Source organism: Solanum dulcamara, chromosome 2 (assembly GCF_947179165.1).
Source record: "Solanum dulcamara chromosome 2, daSolDulc1.2, whole genome shotgun sequence".
Lineage (NCBI taxonomy): Eukaryota > Viridiplantae > Streptophyta > Magnoliopsida > Solanales > Solanaceae > Solanum > Solanum dulcamara.
In genome coordinates, this window is record NC_077238.1 from 78,292,124 (window position 1) to 78,313,795 (window position 21,672).

General features: G+C 32.1%; 1 protein-coding gene across 1 annotated transcript; it reads right to left on the reverse strand.

The window, feature by feature from the left end:
• Positions 1 to 5,653: 5,653 nt before the first annotated feature.
• LOC129880858 (laccase-12-like) lies at positions 5,654 to 8,109 on the reverse strand. The gene is made up of 6 exons (XM_055955086.1): positions 7,969 to 8,109; positions 7,724 to 7,875; positions 7,361 to 7,605; positions 7,132 to 7,260; positions 6,056 to 7,012; positions 5,654 to 5,973 (listed from the first exon to the last, which is right to left on the reverse strand). Exons 1-6 carry the CDS (start codon positions 8,077 to 8,079, stop codon positions 5,843 to 5,845), a joined length of 1,725 nt encoding a protein of 574 aa, XP_055811061.1. The 5' UTR covers positions 8,080 to 8,109; the 3' UTR covers positions 5,654 to 5,842.
• Between the last annotated feature and the right edge of the window lie 13,563 nt (positions 8,110 to 21,672).

Here is a 21,672-nt window from a genome sequence, read left to right on the forward strand (position 1 = left end):
TACAATTGTGCACCTAAACCCTATAAATTCCGTTTGAAATAAACAAGAAGATGAAGGAATAATGGAATAATGAAGAAGAGATGAAGGAAGAAGAGAAAGACGCAGAAACCTTAGAGAAACCTTAGAGAGAGAAAACCCTTTCCTATTCCTTAAATAAAAAGGGAATATAATGTTTCTTTAATTAAAATATTGCTATTAATTGTTTAAAATGGTAATAAAATAAAAGTATATTTAAAAATGGTAAATATTTTTTAAAACACAGTCAATTAAGTAATTTTACCTTTTTCTCAACATTGTAAAAATTCATCAAACACATTTTTCCGCTAATAGAAGCACTACTATTCCGACTAACTGCTCCAAATACATGACTACCTTCTTGATCTATCATGGGGAGGTTTATGACAGAGGCGTATCTGATTCAGGCAATCCAATCTTCCGTGTGTAACGTGGAAGCCCCCAAAAATGGTTTTCCAAAAATGGATGATCAAAAGATCGAATTACTATACCTATTTTGGTGGTTGTTACTTTTGGTGGTCTTTTTTTTGGCTGACTCGTCTAAGTGCTCTCCTTTGTCTCATTGTTTATCTCGTAATCATTCGATTCCGCCCCTAAAGCTAGCTCCTACTCCTCCTCCTTCTCCTTTAGAATAGGATCCTCCTTGGTCCTTTTTACATAATACTCTCGGCCGCCCAAGAGGACTAGCAGATGTTCTGCATTTCTACTAAGCGACTAGTCACTTTCCATGGAGTGTTATTGTCTTTCCATGCTGCTTCTTCTGTTTTTGTTAGGATGAAGTTGTACATGAAAGTCTTCTACATGATACCCTTTTCCCTTAGTATTATGAAGACGGCTTTCATGTACAATTTCATACCAACAAAAGCAGAAGAAGTAGCATGCAAAGATAGCAACATTTCATGGAAAGTGACTTGTCCCTCCGTAGAAATATGGGACACCTAATTTTTGGATCTAGATTGAGTCAACAAAATCGGGGCCTAAAGCTAAACTATAGAGAGAGGCCTTAATTTTTTTTATTTAAGAAAATATTGTCATATATATTTTTATTTAAAGTCTACTTTTCTATTTCTTCCAATGTGAAATCATTTATTACTGTTTCATAATATATATTTTTCTACTAATAGATCTCTCAACATTGTATTTATATACTATCCCATTGACTTGTATCATATATATTTTTAGCTATGCAACTATTTAAATTATTTGGGAGTTTTTGATAATCGAAAACTGTTGCATTTTTCACTAATTTCTTCCATATTTTCTTCTTGGATGTTATTATCATTTAACTCAACTGTATTAGTGACTTGTTCATTTGAAGAACATCCTCCTATATTTTTTCGATTCAAGATTTTATTCTTGGTGAAAAATCTATCAAGAACTCCTCTTCTTGGAATTTATTAATTCTTCAAGTTTTTTTCTTTTTTTTTGTAATATCAAAAATAACAAATTTTCAAGGAAACTATAAAATAAAGTTAGAATAATAAAATTTGGCTCAAAAAATTAATATAGCGATATTGAAATAGTATTGCGGTTTTTCAATATATTGATTGTTTGTTGTAATTCTTGAAATTTTGAAAAAAATATCAAAAAATAAATTTTATTCTTTTGACTTGTTGGCACAATAACTCAATAAATTTTACAAGAGAAAACTCAATATTGAGGATAAAAATAATCAAAGAAATATTAGAAAAGATATATAGATAAAAGGTAAACAATAATGTATGCCTAGAAGATAAATAAGAAAGAAAAATTTCCATTATAAAAAATTACTCAATTCCCTAGGAAACTAATGGTCCCACATTAATTTTATATTATTTTAACTTCCTATTTGTTTCTTTTTTTTAAAACATAGAAGTGCATATATGGCAAACGGGGCGGACGGAGTGGTTGCGGGGCAAATCCACTTAACCCCGCAAAGTCTTCGATCCACACCGCTTAACATAATTTTTTGGTTTCAACTTACTTCGTGTAAATTCGTCCCGCATGATTTATTATTATTTGTAAAAAAAAAGTTGCCTAATTGTTTTAATTTTATTATTATCATTTTTCATTGTTAAATTTATTCATTTATTAAGCCCTATTAAGTTAAATGAATAAAATAAGTGAAACGTACATAAAAAAAATCTAGTTAATCCAAATGAAATTTTCAAAAATTATCCTAATAACGTAGCAAATCTTAAAATAGCTTACAATAAATCATCATAAAAACTATTTAGAATAGGTTACAGTAAATGAGCAAAACAATTTAAGAAAAACTATGATAAGAAAAATAAAATATGCTAACTCAGAGAATTTAAAGCAAAGAAATAAGAAAACTTGCTTTTAGTTCAAAAGAAATAGTGTATTTACACGTAGAAATTCTATAACATGCAACCGTCTCGCCCCACATAAATTTTCTAAAATATTATTCTAACCCGACCCGCCCTCGCATAGGTCCACCCCCGCCCTACCCCACTATGCACATGGTTCAAACCCGTTTCTTTCCGCATCCGTCCTGAACATGGTTCAAACCCATTCCGCTCCGCACCCACCTCGTTCCATTACCATTAGTAGGGGTGTATATGGATCGGGTTGGTTCAGATTTTTTACAAACCAAACCAAACCATTTGTGTCGGGTTATTAAATCTATAAATCAAATCAAACCAATAAAAGTCGGGTTTTTCAATATCATTTTTTCTCGGATTCTTCGGATTTTTTCGGGTTTTTCGGATTTTTTAGGGTTTTTTTGGGTTTTTCATAGTATTTAATAAAAAGCACAGAGCAATGCTTCTTAAAAAGAGTTCTAATACAAAATATCAACATATAAGATAAAAGAAGAATACTGTTTGAAGTTTTAATATAACTTTATAAGATGGGCTTTTTTTGTATATTATTTAGACGGATTTCTCAAGTCCAAATCTAAATGTAAGAAAAAAAAAATTATGAAAAATTTTAAAAAAATATTTATAAATTACATTTTAATAAATATTTTTTATGTATAAGATAATTTTAAAATAGTATATCTATAATCGGGTCGGTTTGGGTTTGGTTGGACTTTTTTTAGTTAAAACCAAATCAATCCTATAATGGTCGGATTTTTTTTTCAAACACCAAATCAAGTCAAACCAAACCACTAGTCGGATTTTTTTTCCGGTTTAGTTCGATTTATCGGTTTGGTACGGTTTATCGGTTTGCCCTGTACAACCCTAACCATTAGAAGTGCATATAATTTTTTTTTAATAATATGTATAAGTACATCTTTAAAAAAATAGGGCTCCAACCGATGGCTTTAGACTAGGGATTAAGCCGGCCCTGCAAAGGATTATGGTTTATAACTTGTAGTATAAAAATTTGACCAACATATTTTTCCTTCAAAATTGCTCCAAATTAACTTCAAGTGACTCTAAATATGATTTATAGTCTTGTAATATAGTTTTCAATGTCAATATCCATCCTAAACCTTCAATAATACATAGATATACTTTATCTTCTTTAGCAATTTTTTTAGCAAAATGACTCCAAAATAACTTTTTCAACCAATCAAACTATCCAAAAATCAATATACATAGCAAGGATAAAGTGGAAATTTGATGATTCATTATGTGTATAATTGTATGATATATGTGGTTTTGTATGGGTATATATTGTATATGCATAATACATAAACATTATCCTTAACTTGGTTTCAGCTGTCAACTATAAAGTTTAACTTTGTGAGCGTACAAATAGACACTTTAACTATTCAAAACTTAAACAAATAAACACTCGAATTTTACCTTTGACGTGCGTGATTTGGATGTATTTCACGCATTTTGCCAGGTAGGATTCGAGTATTTATGTTTGCATATTTTGAACAGTTAAAATACTTACTTGTGCACTGACAGAGTTAAAGTCATAGTTGCCAACTAAGTCAAGTTAAGGATCATTTCTATGTATTATGCCTTTTAAATAACTTGTTTGTATACGAGATACGTCAAATATAATTATCATTACTGTAATTTAATTTATTATTAACAATTAACTATTATTTATTATTAATTCTATTAAATGAAATTTCTTAATTATAATCGCATTTAAATAACTTGCTTGTGTGCGAGATTCATCAGATCAAGTTGTAGTAGGAAATTGACCCAAAAAAATTGTAATACGATTAATCGAAGAAATATGATTTTAATTTTGTATAGTAGAAATGTGAAAAATCAAGCTTTACTAGGTAAATAATTTATAGTGGTCATATACCTTCCAAATTTAATACCAAAACATTCCTATAAATTCCTATCAACTTTTTCTCAACATTGTAAAAATTCATCAAACACATTTGTCGCAAATGACAGCACCAACATCCCGACGAACTGCTCAAAACAAGTGATACCCCTCTTAATCTGCCACGAATTTTGAAGGTAGGACAGGGGCAAAGTAGATGTTATGTATTTCTACTAAGCTATAAGTCATGAAAAGTGATTCATCTCTTAGTAGAAATACGATACATTTATTCTGCCCTGATCATAGATCTCCAGAACCTGTAGCAAATCAAGAAGGTTGTCACGTATTTTGAGTAGTTCTTCGGGATACTGGTGTTGCCATTCATTTTTAGCACGTTTTTCAGTAATGGATGTTGGGCATGGGCAAATTTGTAGCAAAAGGGAACAGGCAACATGTTGAATTATGGGATGTTACTAAAGAGAGCAACCCTAAAAATTGTAAATTAGCTTATGTTCATATGATGCCTAATGAGGATTGTGCACTTATTTGTGGGGATTTGTTTGCAGATCGTGGATTGAGCAATGGTGATCAATTGGACTTTATTGAAATTCTGGTTTGTCAAATTTTAAATTTAGGTTTATTAAAAAGGGTTGTGTTTTGTGAAATCTTGTGACGACTTTTGTAAAGAGACAGAAAATTTATTATAATTATGTTTAAAAGGATCTTGTTTAGTGAAATCTTGTGATATGTTTTGTAAGTAGATTGAAAAGTTGTTATAATTATATATTTAAAAGTTGAGTGTTATTTAACAATAATATTAAATTTATTGTTTTCTTTTTTTATTTCTTAGAATATCATGTTACTCCATCATTTATTTGTTGTGTTCTAATTTAATTTAACATGACATAAAGTTTTTAAAAAATAACAATAACTTTTGAATCGCGTAGAAAGTGATATTTGTTTGTGAAACAACGTAAAAATGAAAGTTTGCAAGTGTCATATTTGAAGAACATTGTGATAGATTTGCATTAGTTTTGAAATTGTAAGGAGATCGAAAGATTGTTAAAAAGTAGGGGTGATACTTGGGTGGGTTAAGTCAAATTTAACTGGTCTTAATTAGTCAAGATAACAAACACCCAATTCAATCCAAATTTGTTTGAACCAAAATGGGTCAGGTACTGGATTATATAATAGGTCAAAATTCAACTTACCCATTTTTTACTAAGTTCTAATTGTATTATTTGTTCTTTTACAATATTTTAGCACCTAATAAAATTAATATTTTTCTTTATTATGGCTATATAAAAAATTTTACCAATAAAATGTGTGTGATTTGCAGAAATAGAATTTTCAGTGTCATCATTCAAATTTTAACTATGTCGTTACTTAATAATGAATTTGCACAAATATCAACGCGAGATTCAAATTTAGTTCAAAACTCAAATGAATTCTTCTGTTAATTACAGTCAAAAACAATACAATTGCTTTAATCTGGGAAATATGCTTTCTTTAACAACAAAGAAATTCTAGGAAAATATGCAGGGAACATAATATTGAAATGGAACATAATATTGAATGCCTAAATCAATTGAAATAATATCTCTACGACTCTTGAGTTTTCGTATTATGTTTCTTCTTCCAATCGTCAACAGACAGGAAAATCTACTGGAGGATGTTCCAATGATTCCAATTCACTAACTCCATTTTCCACGAGGAATGCCATCGCTAAACCCCATGTAATATGAACATCCAAATGACAGTGCATTATCCACACTCCTGTATTAACTTAACATTGTTAACAATTTGTATCATTTAAATGTGACTTTGTATAGAATATTAGCAATATCAATTATCTTACCTGGATTGTCTGCGACAAATCTAATGACTGTCCATCCGTTAACTGGTACACTTGCTGTATTTCTGAGAGGTGGATTAACAAGGTTGAATTTGGATGTATCTGTTTTCGGATTAAAGTTACCGAATCCCTCTGCAATTATGTAGAAATCGTAACCGTGAAGATGAATTGGGTGGTTTTCAGCTGTGAAGATACTTGTCCCCTGTAGCACAACTTGTACTCTTGCCCCATATTTCAGCTTGTACACCTTAGTTCCTCGAATAGGTTGCCATAAAGACCGGCTTACGTTTCCAGTATAATCAAATTTTACAGGTGGTACAGCTGGGAAATCAGTTGAGAAAACACCAGGTATGCGTTGGTGATGTGCTTGTAGAAGGGAAAAATTGGATGGTAGCACAAAAGATACATTGTTCATACTGGCAGCGAATCGAGTTCCATTTGGACCTTGACAGTTTCTAGAGCGTACACCTGTTGGGCAGTTATTGAGTCCCAGTCCGACTGTGAAGAATAGATTTTCATCGATTTCAGTGGGCACCTCGACCTTTCTTGGGCTTCTGAATTTGGTTGTGAAGGCTGTAGCAGTAGCTGTGTCATTATAAGCTGGTAGAGATGGGAAAACTGGATTGGTTTTGGCACAATTGGAAGAACAAGAAGCTGTCTTGTACTCGAGGATGGCTGTGGTTGTGGTATTATCAAAGGGGGCGCCTTGAGCGCTTGCATAGGCACGTGCTGCCATGTAGTATCTGCTTGGTGGCTGATCAGCTTTAATAAGGACATCGGTTGTCTGGCCTGGTCCGAGCATAAGGACTGATGTTGTGAAAGGTTTAACATAATTGGCATCTGCTCCAACCACAGTAAGCTTGTGGTTGGCCACGGTAAAGAAAAGCTGCTGGTTCAATCCAGCATTGATAACTCGAAGGAGGTTTGTTTCGCCAGAGTCCATATGTACTATGGTGGTATCTGCATAAATATGATTTTTATGAAAACATGTCCTAAACAGGTAAGATATATCAAATCATAGTTTAGACTTTTTACAATGTATAAACTTGCTTCCATTATTCCATGTGATTAAAACTAACCTTTCTTGGAACACTTGTAGAGGTCACCTGGTTGACCATTGATGGTGTAAGCATCTGATACATTAGGAGCTGCTCCTGTTCTTGTTGCTCGTCTTACAACATCAATCGGATTTGTATCCCACCACTCACCTGATCAACATTTCCAAACTATCATTTCAACAAAATTTCTAAGGGAAAACAGAATATGAGTAAATGCATAAACAGTATTAAGCGAAGGTAGAAGTAGTACCAAGAAGAATTGGTGTTTCTCTTTTGGGCTTCGGAAATGGATAATTTTCTCCTTCTTTTGGGTGGATAATTAGAGCTCCATAAACAGTAGCCCTAAGCCATGAGCTGTGGGCGTGCCACCAAAGAGTCCCTTCCTGTCCTTGAATGGTAAACCGGTAAGTGTAACTCTTTGCTGGTCTTATCGGGCACTGAGTGATAAATTCAGGTCCATCTGCCCATCCTGTTCTCATTTGCCTTACACCATGCCTTTTGAAACACAACGTCGTAGTACAAAAAAGTAGAAGAAATGTCAACACATATAATCGCGTCTAATCTGTTGAGTAACATATATCAGTTCATTTGAGTTTTGCAAGCATGAACTTACCAATGAATGGTGACATTATATCGAGCTCTGTTAACAACGTTAACAACCAGAGTATCCCCGTTGTTTACTTCCAATGTTGGTCCAGGGAATTGCCCATTCACCGTTATGGTGTTGTGAGTTTTGCATAGCCTCTTCACTGGTGTTGCTTGAATCTGTTCCAAGAAAAACAGAGTTCAGTATCCTCCAATTTGTAAAATTTACGACATGTTAAGCAAATAACAAAGGAAAAATCTTGGATAACTTACAACAAAATCATGGTAATGAGTTTTCTCAGATGCTGCATTTGCAAAGAGAAGCAAAATGCATACATAACACAAAGAACTCATAGGGTTGGTAATTCTTTTGAAGGCTTCCATTTCTTTCTAAAACACTATTCGAATATTAGTAGAAATGCAAGTTGTTTGTGAAAGATATTAGAGTTGAGGGGTTTTCTTTTATAGATAAAAATTGTCTGTAGAATTAATTGGTTCACCAACTTAACCTATCTAACTAAGAAATTTTCTCTGAGTTTGTTATATTTTCAAATTTCAATCATCAAGGAAACATCACTTTTATGGTATTTGCTCAACACTAACAATGTGTTTTTATTCAACAAACTGTAGGTTTGTTATGATTATAATAACACCTATCTTCATCAATGACAAATTGAAGGAAATACAATCATTTAGTAGTTACTATTAGCTAAAGCTTTTGAGGTAATTTAGAAATGAATCCTAGATTATACTCTACGGCTTCGTCCATTTTTACTTGTCCAGTTTGAAAAATCATGAAATAATTTATCACTTATTAATTCCTAATTTATCCTTGTTATGAACTATAGTCATTTCCCAATACATTTTCCATAATATTGAATTTTGTAATATTTAAAGGATGATACAGTAAATTCATCATTTTATTTATTACTTCTTAATGAATGTATCGAGACAAATATGGACAAGTAAAAACAGACGGAGAGAATGTATTTCAAGTATAAAGAACCAATGGCTGTAAACAACAATTTGCATTGTTTACTTTTTTAAACTCTGAAAAGTAATGACCAAAAGTTGGTTAAAACGTAAAAAGAAAAAATTGGTGCGTCATAGAAGTCATAGGTTGGTGTGGCACAACAAAATCTTTACCAGAATTAGAAAAATAAAAGAAATAAAAATTGAAGGTTAGGCTTATTAAATCAAAACTGCATATTTGGTTCTTTTATTTTGAGTGCTTTAAGAAAGATAAAAATATATCTACCTTTCACAAATTAAGTAAGAGTAAGACTGCATATACACTATTCTTCTCAACACACTTTCTAGTTTAGAATCTAATTACGTATCTTTTTGTGAGTTTTCGAAATTACCATTCATATCAATTTTCGATACCCAAATACATGTATATGTTATGTCGATCCAGCTACATGTATCTCGGATATAAGAGGTCCTCTAATTTATTCTAAATACATTGTATCCAAGTGGATTTGTATGAATCTGAGATACACTGACTCTCTCGCTCACGTCTCTCCTATCTCGCTCGCCTCTCTCCCGATGTATCTGTATTTCAGAGTGAATCTGGTATCTAGTGTGATTCACATATATCTGGAATATGTTGAGTACTCTCTCGCTCACCTCCCTCCTATCTCGCTGCCCTCTCTCCCTATGCATCTATATATTAGAGTGAATCTGGTAGGACAAATATATGTATATAGGTGTATCTGACTTCAAATTTAATATGAAATTATTAGTTAGTGAGACAATATGTAATTATTTTAAACTATAAAAAGAATTAGTAAATATGATAGAAATGTTTGCGTAATTAGGTTGTTTTTCCTTATTACTATTATTGATGTTGTTGAAAAAGAGAGAAATACTTTTGAATAACATGCTTAAGTTAAAGATGGTAATAAGTCTTATTCAGTTTGTTAAACATTTGATTGGTTCTTAATTCTAACTATAAGATTTAGTTAGAGAAACCTAAAACGACAAGCTAATATGATGTCCCTAAGTAGGTGGTCTGTCAAAAAGTGTATATATATTCTGTCAACCTTTGACTTCTACATTCTTTTTAATTCTTTTTTTGGCACAATTGAAATTGAAAAAGTCTAAGACGTACTTACATACGTTATGTCGAAATTGTGTGCTTATACATTATGCCTACGTGTTATTATTTTGTTCCTTTTTGTTCTTTAGAAGCATATCTTTCACATTCTGATCGAAATTTTTTTAAAAACAGTCTATCTACTTTTTTGAGGTGATGATAAGATCTGCGTATATTTTATCTTATCCAAAACTTACTTAGTGAAATTTCACTAAGTATGTTGTTGTTGTATATCTTCCACATTCTCATTTAATAAGAACGTTTATGTTGCTTTTTTATGTGGTTTACTTATAGAGTTATTTTCGTATATGATCATGGTATTTTCTTATAAAATTACTTTAATTTCTTTTATGATAATAATCATTTAATTATTATTATCTTCCTCAAAAAGTATTAATATTTGTCGAAAAATGATATAGTTAAATTTATATGAGGTTGAGGATATGCATCTTGGTTTAGTTTGTCAAGTTCGATTATTAGTAATTGAATATTATGATATTAGTATGGAAGAATAACGGATAACCTAAGTGAAACTGAGCTAAATAGGTCTCATTAAAACCATATTCAATGGTTAATTAACCTTTAATATCATATGTTTTTTTTTTCAAAAAAAGAAATAAGAAGAATAATATAATTTTAGTTAAATTGATTTGATGAGCTAAATAAGTCTAATATTTATTTATTTTTAAAAAACAAGGTTTTAATGAGATGACATGCAAAATAGGAGAGAATGACGCTTTAAAGATATTTTGGTATTTTTTTTTTAGTGAAATAGTGATCTAAAAGAAATAAAAGTGTTTTCTTAGGCAAATATCAAAACATGGATGATCATCCAGGGACAGAACACTTTAATTATCTGATATTCGAAATTCAGTAATTTAATTAATCAAGATTTACTTTGCACAAGATTTATTAAGCCCAGAGGTGACAGACTAACTCAGAATTTAAAATTTAAGAATTCTTATAGAAATTTTAAGTTAATATATAATAATAACTAGATTCACAGTTAAATATTTAATAAATATTTTAATATAATATAAAATATGAACAAAAGCTACTGAATGTTGAATCACATATTGGATTCACCACTATCAGAGGAATGGTCCTTATAGCAAAAAAAATTTCATTATCAGAGTCCGAACTCAAAACTTCTCATAAAGAGGAGAGGAATCACATTCATATGTGTTTGTTGCTAATGATTTGTTTCTAATGAATATCTTTAGGGAGTTAGATTTATTTCTAAACACATATTTGTAGCAATTCGTTGTTGTATTTGTTTAAATAAAAAAGAAAAATATCAAAACTGTGGACATTTAGTTGGTGGAAGTTAAGAAAGAAGGCTAATTGTTTTCACACATTTTGTCAAATATGGTGGCATAAATGTGCTCATAAGCACCAACAATGCCTCTAAATTGCCTATAAATAGGCATCTCCATCATGAACACAATATTACCAAAAATTTAATTCTTTGTATACTAAAGGAGAGGTTTAGAGATAATTTTCTTGAAGATCTCCTTGGAAATAGTATTTTAATAATTGGGGTGTGTGAGAGAAATATTATTTATTATATGGTTGTAATAATTTTTCATATAGTAAATATTTTTTCTGGGTGGTCCATGATTTTTCCGGCAATGGATTTCCACGTTACATCTTGTGTTGCTGTTATTTTATTTAAATTTTTTTGTTATTATTTTCTGTTTGAAGGTGGTATGAAAGGGAAAGAAATTAGTCGGTGCTTTTTTCCAACGAGTGGTATCAGAGCCTTAGGTGTGAAATAATTTTTTTGAAATTTTAGTATGCTCTATGGTTGCAGCTTTATCTGATCTTCCATATCATAAATTGCAAATGGATTAAGGTACAACTACTGCTGATCATCTGAGTGTCTTGAATGAGATTGTTTCTGAATTGAAATATATTGGAGTGAAAATTGATGATAAAGACAAGGCACTTCGACTCATCTGGTCTCTTCCATCTTTCTTTAAGCACATCCAACCCATTTTAATGTATGAGAAGGAAATTGTGATTTTCTCGAAAGTAACGAGCAAATTGATTTCTGAGGAAAAAAGATTGAAGAATGAAGATAAAAAATAACAAGAAAATTCAACTCTTGTTGTTAAAGGAAAATGGAAGCAAAATAAAAAGCTCTAAGAAAAAGATCATTTGCTGGAATTGTGGTCAACCTAGACATGTTAAGAGTAAATGTCCAAATAATGAGGCTAGTTCGACCTGAAGCTCTAAAGGAAATGCTATCAATGTTGTCTCCCTAGAAGAGGGGGATGATATTCTTTTGTAAAAAAGACGAAAATCCTCATGGCATGAGTGTTACCATTAGAATTGCCAAAAAAAGATGTTTAATTGGTAGCTGGTCCACAAGTTTACACATGGGCATTGGTTGATAGGTAATGCAAAGTGTGTGGTGAAAAGAATGTCGACGGCTAATGAACTCTCAAGAAATCAATAAGAGGGTTGCACCATAAGTTATTAGCAAGTTTTTCGACATGAACCGAAATTGAAAGTCTTGAAATGTGAAGTGATTTCAAGTGAAAATTCTTGAATTGTTGTTTCAATCTTAGTGGATGTACACTTTATGGTGTGGGTATGATAATTCTTGATATTAGAATTATGATTGTCGGTAGCAGACAATGTGAAGGTTGCAGTTGCACATGGTTGGCCGAGTTTAGAATCAGGTGAAGAAATGATTTTGTTATGTGTAGTTGGACAACTGCAAAAGCCAACGAGTTATATTTTTATTCTTTTTCAAAGGTGAAGATTTATTGTATTTGTTTGAATAAAGAAGAAAAATATCAAAATTGTGGACATTTAGTAAGTCAAGAAAGAAGGCTAATCATTTTCACACATTTTTGAAAGAAAAGTCAACAAAGGCTGCTAAGTAAAGTCTAATTCAAAGAAGGAAAAAGTAAACAGAAAAAGTAAGCAGAAAAGGAAAAGAATATCCTAGTATAATTGGGTTTTCATTTTCCTATAAGGAAAACACAAAGTTTCCATATATTTGGCTAGTCCTTTTCTTATAGGAAAAGGTTTATGACTCTATAAATATAAGCTCATTCCTTCTAACAGAACATGGTAGCACTCACAATGTAGTCCTAGGAGCATTCACAGTGTAGTCCTAAGGGCTTGAAGAGTTTTGTGTATAGTATCCACAATTCACAAAGAGAGAGAGTAAAAATACAAAGAGAGTTATACACCAAGATAAATATTGTATTCTTGAGTGTCCTCTTTAGTAGTTTTTCCTTTTACAAGAGAGAATATTAATTGTTGTTTTCTCCTTGTATTTGAGAGCGTTGTACTCCATATCAAAATAGTAAAATCCTTCTATCCCGTGGTTTTTCTCCTCTATTTGTTTGAGGGTTTCCACGTAAAATTCTCGTGTCTAATTTATTTTCATTATTTATCATCATAACAAATTTTAGTTGTGGTGCTTCCTCCCCCCAATAGTGGTGTCACGACCTAACCCCGTAAGCCGCGACTGGTGCCCGAGTTGGGCACCCAAACGTACCCTAATCCTAAATTAGCCTTTTTAACCGAATAAACATATGTAGTGATTAGAAGAAATTGCTAAATATATCATAAAAGTAGATATAGGCACGAGGGTTGATAAACCGTCACAAAACATATAAAACCCAAACCATATATACAAAACCCACAACATAACTCTATCTACAGACCTCTACAGATGATAGCATAGACATATGACGGGACAGGGCCCTGTCGTATGCCTGATCAACATATCCAAATATACAGAGATAAAGTCATTACCAAAATACAAGCTTCGAACAAGGAAGCACTGTCAATGACGCAGCAAATGTCCTAAACAGGTGGATCAGCAAATCGAACTTCGATACCTGCGGGCATGTAACGCAGCCCCCGAAGAAAGGGGGTCAGTACGAAAAATGTACCGAATATGTAAAGCATGAACTGTAATAATTAAAACCATAATCTGAATAGTGGGTGCAGAAAATAGACTAAATGTTCAGAATATCAAAATGCTTATCATAATCACAAATCATATATGCAAATACATATGTCATATCTGGCCCCATTTCATGACACTCGGTGAACAAAACGTGGTCGCCCTTCCGTCATTGGCGCCACAGCACATCATAACACCAGAGTAGGAAATGTCTCCATAATAAATCACATCATATCAGATGGCCATATCAAATCATATCAAATCATATCATGTCATATCATATGTGTACATGGCACAGCATAATTTCGTGGCATAACATATACCACCCCATGTACATGGTGTACCTGCCCCCTCACATCGGAGCACGGCGAATAATGCAAAAAAATACGCTTGATAACATATCTTGGCCCAAGCTCAGTGAAAGAGTGGTTACAGTATGCACGAGTAGAGTAGTGAGACACTAAATGCAATTTAAAATATAAAATATTTATACAGACTTGATTGCATAATTTCGATAACAAATCATATATAAAAATACTTGAATAATAATAATAGTGCAAGTCTTTTCAATGTCCCGATAGTCTATGTCAAAATAATTTTCTGAAATTATTTCCGTATTTCAAAATATATTATGGGACTTAACGGAATAATTAATCATATGATATTTGGAAGAGTAGCAAAGAGTTTTCTTTAAATTCTAACTAATATAAGTCAAACGGAATAACAAAGAAAAATTCGAAATAGTGGGGCCCACCTCGGAAAAATGAGGTGGCGTATCGAAATTATAGGTGTTAACATTCATAACATTATTTATAAGAGTTTCAAGATAGCCGGGTCCTATTTGTGCAAATTCTAGAGGTTTAGACAATTTTTCAAAAATATTCATAAATACTTAATTCAATTCTACTGAATAGAAAATGGTCAAATTTAGGTGTCGATTCCGAAGAATAGAGTCATCCCCGAGGCTCGTATCCAAACCTATTACACCTAAGACATGCCAATAGAAGAAAAAGTAAAGTTTTACATACCTTATTGGCTTTTCACACTTGTCCAAATTCAATTCCCGTTTTCTCCAAAATCTACAATTTGTCACATTTACCAATTACTATCCATAAGACTTTAAAACTCCAATCTTAATCAATACTTGTCTACAAAAATTTCGGCAGCATCTCCCCTATATATACAACAACCCCGAGATTTCAACTCGGCCACAATGTCAACAACCAAGCCAACAACAACATCAATAACATCAACAATTAATTTAAAATACACCATAACACAAATTGGGTTCTTTTTCCAAATAGTGCAACAACTTTCAATCCAACTTTGCATTTTCAAATAAATATGAATATTTCATGTTCACAATTAATTTCAACTCATTCCAACATAAGTGAACAGTATTCCAAGTAAGATATCCAATATTCATCAATTCCATAATTCACCCAAAAATTCCATAAATGCAACAAAACTATTATAATTCATTTTCTTCTTTCAACTTCATAATCAACAACAATAATCCACACTTTAACAACTTTATTTTCATAATATTACAAAATCATCCTTTAAGGGCATAATTCCTACAAACTATTTTAATACCAACTTACACCATATAAACTTTATTTATATCCCCAAAATCATAACAACAACTAACAAATTATACAAACTTAATTTTTTCCATTTCATCACCTAACCCATATTTTCAACTTCAATAAATTCATTCAACTTCCAATTCCAACATAAAATTTTTACCATAATTACTATTAAAATACTACACAAAAATTCAAGTCTTCTTGCCAACAATCTTACATACACATAACTTATTCATATGTCAAAATCCAACCATATAACTTCCATATTTCCATGGATTCTACACATCTCTACTTACTACAACATAAACAAACTTCATAACATAATGAAATTGGATTAATTCTTACCTTTTCCTTCCAACTTTTTTACTTCACCAAGACACCCAATAAACCAAACAAGGCTCCTATCTTCCAAAATAACTTCATCATGTTGTAGAGGACCCTTGAATTAGTAGGAATACTAGGAGAAAATAATTTTTGGGGATGAAATTTCAAGGAGTAAAAATGTTTCTCCTTGGCCGAACTCTCTCTATGTTTTCCTTAGAGTTTTTGCTCTTCTATCTTCTTCCAATTCTCTTGAAAGTTCTAGGAGTTGGAAGATATAAAGACCCCTAGGTGAAATTACCATTTTGCCTCTCACCTTTTCTAATATTTTCAAGTTGAAATTCCAATTTTTGCCCTTAACCTTTTATAGTATTTCCACATGTGAAATTCCAATTTTGTCCTTAACCTTTTCCAATATTTCCACATTCCAATTTAGTCATAAGAATTATATATCCAACAAAATCAAACATAGCTTTTTCCTTGACTTGTTACCGTTATCCCAAAAATATCCTATTATGAGAAAAAAAATATGGGATATAACAAGTGGTATCAGAGTCATCGGTTATTCTGCCTATTTTATATAAAAGAACTATTCACATGAATAGTAAATTTCGATGACGGTACAGTTTGTTACGATTGTTCGAAAAAATATTCAGAAACGATCTAGAAAGATGTGAAGCAAATAATAATGTCGAGTACAACAAAGTTGAGAGCGGTGTACTCCATATCAAAATAGTAAAATCCTTCTACCCCGTGGTTTTCCCCTCTATTTGTTTGAGGGTTTCCACGTAAAATTCTCGTGTCTAATTTATTTTTATTATTTATCATCATATCAAATTTTAGTTGTGGTGCTTCCTCCCCCAAACAGTAGTATCAGAGCCATCAGTTATTCTGCCTATTTTATGTGAAAGTACTATTCACATGAATAGTAAATTTCGATGACGGTACAATTTATCACGATTGTTCGCAAAAATATTCAGAAACGATCTAAAAGGGTGTGAAGCAAATAATAATGTCGAGTACAACAAAGTTTGACGTTGAGAAATTCAATGGGACTAATTTCTCATTGTGGAAAATGAAAATAAAAGCGATATTGAGAAAAGACAATTGCTTATCTGCAATTGAAGGCAGACCCACAGATTTTACTGATGACAGCAAGTGAAACGACATAGACAGCAACGCAGTTGCCGATCTACACTTGGCACTAGCTGATCAAGTGTTGTCTAGTGTGGCTGAAAAATAGAAGGTGAAGGAAATATGGGATATTCTTATGAGTTTGTATGGCTTTGTTATGTACAACACCCAAGAAAAATCGAAGTTGGATCCAAAATCCAGGAAATGCATTTTCTTAGGGTATGCTGATGGAGTCAAGGGGTATTGCTTGTGGGATCCCTCTGCCCACAAGGTGGTAATCAGGAGGGATGTTGTGTTTATTGAAAACAAGATCCAAGCAAAAAGAAGGTAGCACCTCAAAAGAAAAAACAGAGACTACTACAGTTGAAGTTGAAGAAATAGAAAAAGTTCCAGTTTCTTCTGAAGCAGCACCAGAGCACGAAGAACAAGAGCAAGCTGAGATCAAAACTCCAGAAGTTCAATGTTCAACTAGGGAGAGAAGAGATCCATCTTGGCACTCAGATTATTCTATGGAGAGTAATAGTGCATACTGTCTACTAACAGAAGATGGAGAGCCTTCAACTTTTTACGAGGCTATAAAAGGCCAAGAATCATCTCTATGGGTGGCAGCAATGCAAGAAGAAATTGAAGCTCTTCATAAAAATAAAACATGGGATCTTGTTCAATTACCACAAGGAAGGAAGGCCATTGGAAACAAATGGGTCTACAGGATCAAACGCAATGATAATGATCAAGTGGAGAAGTATCGTGCAAGATTTATGATGAAAGGATTCGCTCAGAAAGAAGGTATAGACTTCAATGAGATATTTTCTCCGGTGGTTCGACTCACAACAATTCGAGTGGTCCTAGCGATGTGTGCTACATTTGACTTATACTTGGAGCAGTTAGATGTCAAAACTGCATTTCTTCATGGAGAACTTGAAGAAGAAATTTACATGCTCCAACCAGAAGGTTTTGAAGAACATGGAAAAGAGAACTTGGTTTGCAGGTTGAACAAATCTCTATATGGTCTCAAGAAGGCGCCGAGGTGTTGGTATAAGAGATTGATTCCTTCATTATAAGCCTTGGATACAACAGACATAGTTCAGATCCTTGTGTTTATTACAAGAGATTTGGTGATGACGATTTTGTTATTTTGCTGCTGTATGTTGATGACATGTTGGTAGCAGGCTCCAACAAAGATCGTCTCACAAATTTAAAGGCACAGTTGGCTAGGGAGTTTGAAATGAAGGACTTGGGACCAGCAAACAAGATTTTAGAGATGCAAATTCCCCGAGACAGAAATAATAGAAAGATTTGGCTTTCTCAAAAGAACTACTTAAAGAAAATCTTGAGACGCTTTAAGATGCAAGATTGTAAGTCAATTTCTACCCCACTTCCTATTAATTTCAAGTTATCCTCAAGTATGAGTTCTAGCAATAAAGCAGAGAGGATGGAGATGTCTCGAGTACCGTATGCATCAGCAGTGGGAAGTTTAATGTTCGTCATGGTATTTACAAGACCTGACATTGCACAAGCAGTGAGAGTGGTTAGTCGATAATGGCTAATCCTGGTAGAGAGCATTGGAATACTGTTAAGAGGATCTTGAGATATATCAAGGGTACCTCAGATGATCAGACTTTACTGTTAAAGGTTATGTTGATTCAGATTATGCAGGTGATCTTAATAAAAGTAAGTCCACCACAGGTTATGTGTTTACTCTTGCTGCAGGAGCTGTAAGCTGGGTTTCAAACCTGCAATCTATTGTGGCTACATCTACGACGGAAGCGGAATATGTAGCAGCTACACAAGCTAGCTAAGAGGCAATATGGATGCAGATGTTACTGGAGGAGCTTGGGCACAAACAAGAGAAGGTTGCTCTGTTTTGTGACAGTCAAAGCGCTTTGCATCTTGCAAAGAATCCGGTATTTCATTCAAGGACAAAGCATATACGAGTTTAGTATCACTTTGTCCATGAGAAGGTGGAAGAAGGCAGTGTGGATATCCAGAAAATTCACACTAATGACAACCTAGCAGATATGTTTACAAAGCCGATCAACAATAACAAATTTAAATGGTGTCGATCTTCTATTGGCCTAGCAGAAACGTAACATTGCAGTAATTGGGTAGAAAGGATAGTGTGAAGACTTACTTGATTCTCAATTAAATCTTCAAGTGGGAGAATGAAAGAAAAGTCAACAAAGGCTGCTAAGTAAAGTCCAATTCAAAGAAGAAAAAAGTAGACAGAAAAAGTAAGCAGAAAAGGAAAAGAATATCCTAGTATAATTGGGTTTTTATTTTCCTAAAAGGAAAACACAAAGTTTCCATATATTTGGCTAGTCCTTTTCTTATAGGAAAAGGTTTATGACTCTATAAATATAAGCTCATTCCTTCTAACAGAACATGGTAGCACTCACAATGTAGTCCTAGGAGCATTCACAGTGTAGTCCTAAGGGCTTGAAGAGTTTTGTGTAGAGTATCCACAATTCACAAAGAGAGAGAGTAAGAATACAAAGAGAGTTATACACCAAGATAAATATTGTATTCTTGAGTGTCCTCTTTAGTAGTTGTTCCTTTTACAAGAGAGAATATTAATTATTGTTTTCTCCTTGTATTTGAGAGCGTTGTACTCCATATCAAAATAGTAAAATCCTTCTACCCTGTGGTTTTTTCCCTCTATTTGTTTGAGGGTTTCCACGTAAAATTTTCGTTACTAATTTATTTTCATTATTTATCATCATATCAAATTTTAATTGTGGTGCTTCCTCCCCCCAATAATTTTATCAAATATGATGGCATAAACGTGTTCATAAGCACCAACCATGCCTCTAAATAGCCTATAACTAGGCATCTCCATCATGAACACAATATCACCAAAAATTCAATTCTTTGTATATTAAAAGAGAGGTTTAGAGATAATTCTCTTGAAGATCTCCTTGGGAATAATATTTTAGGAATTGAGATGTGAAAAAAAAATATTGTGTATTATATGGTTGTAACAATTTTTCATATAGTAAATATTTTTTCTGGGTGGTCCGCGATTTTTCCGGCATTGAGTTTCCAAGTTAAATCTTGTGTTGTTGTTATTATCTTTAAATTTTATTATTATTATTTTCTACTTGAAGATGGTCCAGAAAAGACAGAAATTAGTCGGTGATTTTTCCCAAAACTCGTTACGTTGCTACTGATTATCTTTAGTGAGTTAAATTTCTTTTTAACAGATATTTGTAGCAGCTCTTAAGTCAATAGCACAAAGTGAAATAGAGGGAATATTATTAAACTTGCTTGTATTAACTTTTTGGAAGTTTTTAATATTTTATGAGTCACAAAATTTTATTTGTCTATAACTTTGTCATATATTTTTGAATATTCATAAAAGGTTCATTTATACTACTTTTATCTATTTGTGTTTTAGTTATATATGACTTTAAGCACAATCATATAGATAAAAAATAAAATTAAAGAGTGCAATTTGTTAGATTTGTTATTGTTTTGATAAATTGATAATTGAGATTTGTTCTTTATGGTACATGAATTTTATGTTATAAATTTGAGCTTATTTAGAGTATATTTGGATGTTGAAATTTGATGAATATAATTATTATTATGATTGCAAAAAAAATTTAGACGCGCATGAATGAAATTTTTAGTAAATTTTAACTTATATCAGTCATGTATGACTGAAATTCATGCATATACGAAAAATTAAAAGGGTGCTAAATGAATTTATTAGATTTTTTATTGACAAATTGATCGATTATTAAAGTTTGTTCTTGATGATATACAGAACTTATGTTTTAATTTTAAGCTTATTTGGAGTAGATTTAGGTATTGAATTATAGAAATTTGAAAAACAAAAATATATGAGAGAACAAACTCAGACATACATGACTGAGATTTATAGCACACCTCAGTTGTGTACGTCTAAATTGTTCACAAAGTGGTTAAGTTTGTAAAAAAAATAAATTAAAAATAATACACACTGGGAACAACATAAATGACGACCCAGAACTCAGAAGCGGGTATGTGTACACTTAGCCCTAGTAAAAAAATTTATCTTGAACCTAACTGAACCTCAAAAACTAGCTCAAGAGATGATGATTGTCCAAACTATATTAAAGAGACCACTTATTCCTTAAGGGCCGATGTGAGACTCTTCACATCCATCCTCATGCTCAGAGCTGGACATCTTGTGCTTGAACAATTTAATATTGAGATGCAACATCAAAAATGAGAATTGGGATAGAATCCTATTGTGATACCATATAAATAAACGGATATTGATCTAACTCAACCTCAAAGCTAATTTAAAAAATAAAAATTACTCAAACCATATTAAAGAGACCATACACTTCTTAAAGGGTTGATGTGGGATCCTTACCGGAAATACTCTTAAATTTTAAATATTTCATCAAATATTTAAAATCTTGAAGTTCAATGTTTACAAATGCAAAAGGCTAAACCTATTTTTGCTATTCAAAGATATTTTATCTTGTAGATAGAAAAATCGAATACTAATTATTCGCTTTAACGGGAATTTTTAAACTTCTTAAAAAGTAACGAGAGTTTTTCTCCATAAAATATATACAATCCAGTCTAAATATGACTTACATAGAAAAATGTTGTTATATACAATGAAGTCAAAATATACAACTTGCATACAATTATATTGTGGTATATATTGTTGTATATTTTTGGAATATATAATTCATATGGGATATACAACAGTGTAATTTAGCGTTTCTTACTTATTTTTTGTTAAATCAATTACGAAATATTTTTCTAAAATGCCCAATTTCTATTTTATATCGTTACTATGAAAATTTTTAATTTTCAATTTTCATAAAATCTTCTTAGCAGTTATTCAAAATGTCCTATAATGGATACATATTGAACATTTTGAGGCAATTATAAATCCTGGAAGA